At 49.9% G+C, this 3,693-nt stretch overlaps 1 protein-coding gene across 1 annotated transcript in view; it reads right to left on the bottom strand.

Moving 5' to 3' along the window:
- Positions 1-53, bottom strand: part of CHC_T00002145001 (hypothetical protein) — a 1,403-nt gene extending 1,350 nt beyond the window's left edge. The window contains exon 1 of the mRNA XM_005713352.1: positions 1-53. This exon is cut by the window's left edge and continues 232 nt beyond it. Within this exon, the coding sequence (XP_005713409.1) occupies positions 1-53 (53 nt within the window).
- Between the last annotated feature and the right edge of the window lie 3,640 nt (positions 54-3,693).

Here is a 3,693-nt window from a genome sequence, read left to right as displayed (position 1 = left end):
ATAAGCCCGCAAAGTGCAATACCGCCACCAGCACACGTCCAGCCACCGCTCATCTCCCGAACACAGCGATGCAGGTCGCCGCATTCCCAACGGCAGGGTATGTACCCTGTACCCCGCACAATCTCCTTTTCTACTGCTGTAGGGGGGGGGGATGGAGAGATGGAGGGTGGCTCGCTTTGGAGGCGGCCGGCGCGTGCGTTTGGAAAAGCGGACGGTCGTTGCTTGTCCGTCTGACTCAGCACTCTGCTGGACAGAGTCATACCGTGCTGTTATTGGAGACTAATTAGGGCATGCTGGTGATTGTATCCCGTAGAGACGAGCTCACTTTGGGCTGGTTCGCCAGTTGTGCGTATGGCAGCGGTAAATATTTCTTTTTTTTTACCATTAGGTAGTAAATTTATACAGTATTCTGCCCGGCGCGGATGCTGGGCAGATCGGTGTTGCTACAGTATGTGGTGGCGGGACTCGTGGTCCTGAGATCACCTCCTTGCATCCGTTTTCTTCCAAAGCTGGTTTGGCCTTGCCCAAAGTTGAGAATAGAGCACCGTACCGCACAATAGCAAGGATGGTTTTAATAATGTACCCAAGGGTAAAGCAACTAAATCCAACTGTGCCGAGGGTATTGTGCTGTACGTTGCTCTGCACATGCCACGGACCTATCTACAGCAGTGGTGCTGCACTGCCCTTCGAAGGGTAAACTTGATCCCTGTGGAAGTGCGGGACCCAGTGCGGGTTGTCCACAACCCGATATGCACCGTGATTTAAATCCAATTCTCAATAAACGGAATTACAGAACGGGGCAAACTTACACCTGAGATCCGTTGAAGTCCGCGTTCACTGGCTCTTGCAAATTGGTGTGGCGTGTGTGAGACATGATTGATGTTTTGATCTTTCGCATTAGAAAATAAAAGGGAATTTCTGGACATGGCCGTCATAATGACCACGTAAATGGACATCAACGTAAACAGTGAGATTTAACTGCAGTTCGGTGTTACGAGTTACTACAATACGACATGGTCGCCGCAGTTGATCTAGGAGTGGTTAAAAGTGGACACATAAAAGTATGGCAAAACGGTGCTGGTGCTCAAATAGTAATGGCAATGCAGGCGGCAATGCTTCGCAATGGAAAACGGTGGTTTTATAATGTATAATGGCGGAGGGAGAACATACCTGACATGAAATGGCAAATGATGTATACTGCAGAAGCGAATGGCCAAGGTAGGCGCTGTCGGGTGCGACACACTCGTAAGTATGGGTATCGACGGCGGTGGTGAATGTCCGACGGCGACGGGAATATTCTTACATACACTTCGCAACAAAATGCCGAAATATTCGCCTCTTCGTATTGTCACCGCCAGGTTTGGTGTACCGATTACCGATGAAGTCCGAGAATGGACCGCAGCCGCCAATTAATTTCGCTATGTGTACCGTTTCGAAAAAAATAGGAGTTGAAATGCACTGTTTGCAATGAAAATCCAGATGTGTGACACCGAGTTCCATTAAAATTGTGATGTGTACTGCTATCCCAGAAATTATGGTGTGCTGAAGACCGAAAAAGACTAAAATGTAAATTGTGTACAGTGATTCGCTTTCATGTTGAGGATTATGTTGACTCATTGCCATTGCATGAAATATGCGGACCTCCTGCCAATACGATTTGACATATCGACCACTTTTTCTTATATTCTGATGTCATAACAATGAAAGTCCTTAATCTCTCTTCGTATTCTACCAAATGATATGAAGGATGTCATGTGTGCCACCATTTCCCAAATGTCGCAAAATAAAATCATTCACGCCTCTCTTTTCATCAACTGGTTCGGCCGCCACTGTGAGACGGGATGGCGACTGTGCGGCTGAGAATTACAGAAAAATAAACTGTATTACAGTACTTGTGACACACAGTGCAGAGCTGTACAACTTACTTCCAATCACAATTCAAGCTTACCACCAAAATAAACTGCATTACAGTACTTGTGACACACAGTGCAGAGCTGCACAACTGCTTCCAATCACAATTCAAGCTTACCACGCCAAGCAGAATGCCCAACTCGCCTCATACAACTACTTCTACTGTACCCTTCGGTACTGTACCCTTCGGTACTGTACCCCCCAAAAATCAGGGCTAGTCAATTCTTGTCTTGATAAAAGACAAATTCTACCTTCCCACGTCAACCGTCTGTGCCCTCGCACTTGTCACAATCATTGAGCAACCATCCAAACACCTTTCATTTTTAACAGCAAGGTTCACAAGGTGCATACCTCTCGCAGCAAAAGTACCGGGTAACTTGGAGAAGTGCTTACCAAGTTTGGGATGGCACAGCCTTCCGCAACCTTCCCCACCACCTCACCTGTAGAAATTGCATATCAAACACCTTGGCAACCCTCCTCACCACCACCTCACCTGTAGAAATTACCAACCTTCGTACAGCATGCACTTGAGTGCATAACTGTAACGTAGATGTACTTGCATGTTTTCTCTGCCCTTATATTCAAGGCCTTCTCTCGAACGCCGGGAGAGGAGGAACGAGACACACAGAGTAGTGTGCAACGTCCCGTTGGTCAAGTCGCTCGCTCACACGACCTCCCACCAATGCGAGATATCAACTCGCTTGAACGGTCGACCAACATTAACTTCTCTCTCTATTTTTCCTATCTTACCCCCGATTTCTGTCAAATACCACCGTCTTTCTCGTCTCGCGAGACTTCTCTTGACACCCTTTCCATCTCTCGCTTCAATCCAATTCATCTCTCCTACAGCACTGTCCGCCCACACAACCTCCACTCAAGACTTGCCCGCCGTGCCAACGTCCCACCCCCCACCCTCCCACATGTCGCATGTCGCATTTCACGGAAATCCAAGAAATAGAATACTCACCCACTTCCCTTCAACCGCACGAGTCCGACATCAACTACCACTCACATTCTCACACCACCATCCCTGTCCGCCGACCGCAGAATCACCATCTGACACCCAACTGATTTACCGCGTACCCAGGGCCTCAGCCCCGACGCCGCGGAGCTGAGCAAGAGCCCGTCCAGCACGGCATCGCGCTCCGCACACGCCCGGTCCACCCGCCCCAGTCGCCCCAGTCACTGACCCACCCCACCACCCGTGCCACCGCATGCGCCCCCGCCGAGCGCGAGCCCCACTCACCTTCGCCGCACCCACATCCGCACCCCCTCCCCCTCCCGCCGTGCTGTATGACACGCCCGGCCCAGATGCAAGCGCACCACCGCCAACGCCTGCCCGAGTCCGCTCTACTGTACCTCAATCCGGATGCCCCGTGACGCAACCACGTCCCCCCCCATCATTCGTGGGACGTGGAACACCTAATAACCTCATAGCATCTCAGGGCCATACCCCACACCGTCTGAAAGAAGCCATAATATTCGTCGAGTTGAATGAACTAATGTAGGCCTCTCGTAGCAGGGCACAAACGTCAAATATATCCCACGCTTTGTCTGTAACTGTTTTGGCTGTGCCACTGACAATGCGGTTGAGGGAACCCTTAAATGCCGCAAACTGAACAACATCCAAAGGTTGGGTCTTTTCTGACGTATGAGCAGGAAGCGCATAAACTACCACATTTCCCTCCAGTAGTATATCTAGTACATCTAAGGACAGGTGGGCACGATATCCATCCAAACATGAGTAACACTTTGCCTGTTGATGTCCGTCCTTTCACATAT

The sequence above is a fragment of the Chondrus crispus genome, genomic scaffold, assembly GCF_000350225.1.
Source record: "Chondrus crispus Stackhouse genomic scaffold, scaffold_128, whole genome shotgun sequence".
Lineage (NCBI taxonomy): Eukaryota > Rhodophyta > Florideophyceae > Gigartinales > Gigartinaceae > Chondrus > Chondrus crispus.
This window is presented reverse-complemented; position numbering and strand designations above follow the sequence as displayed.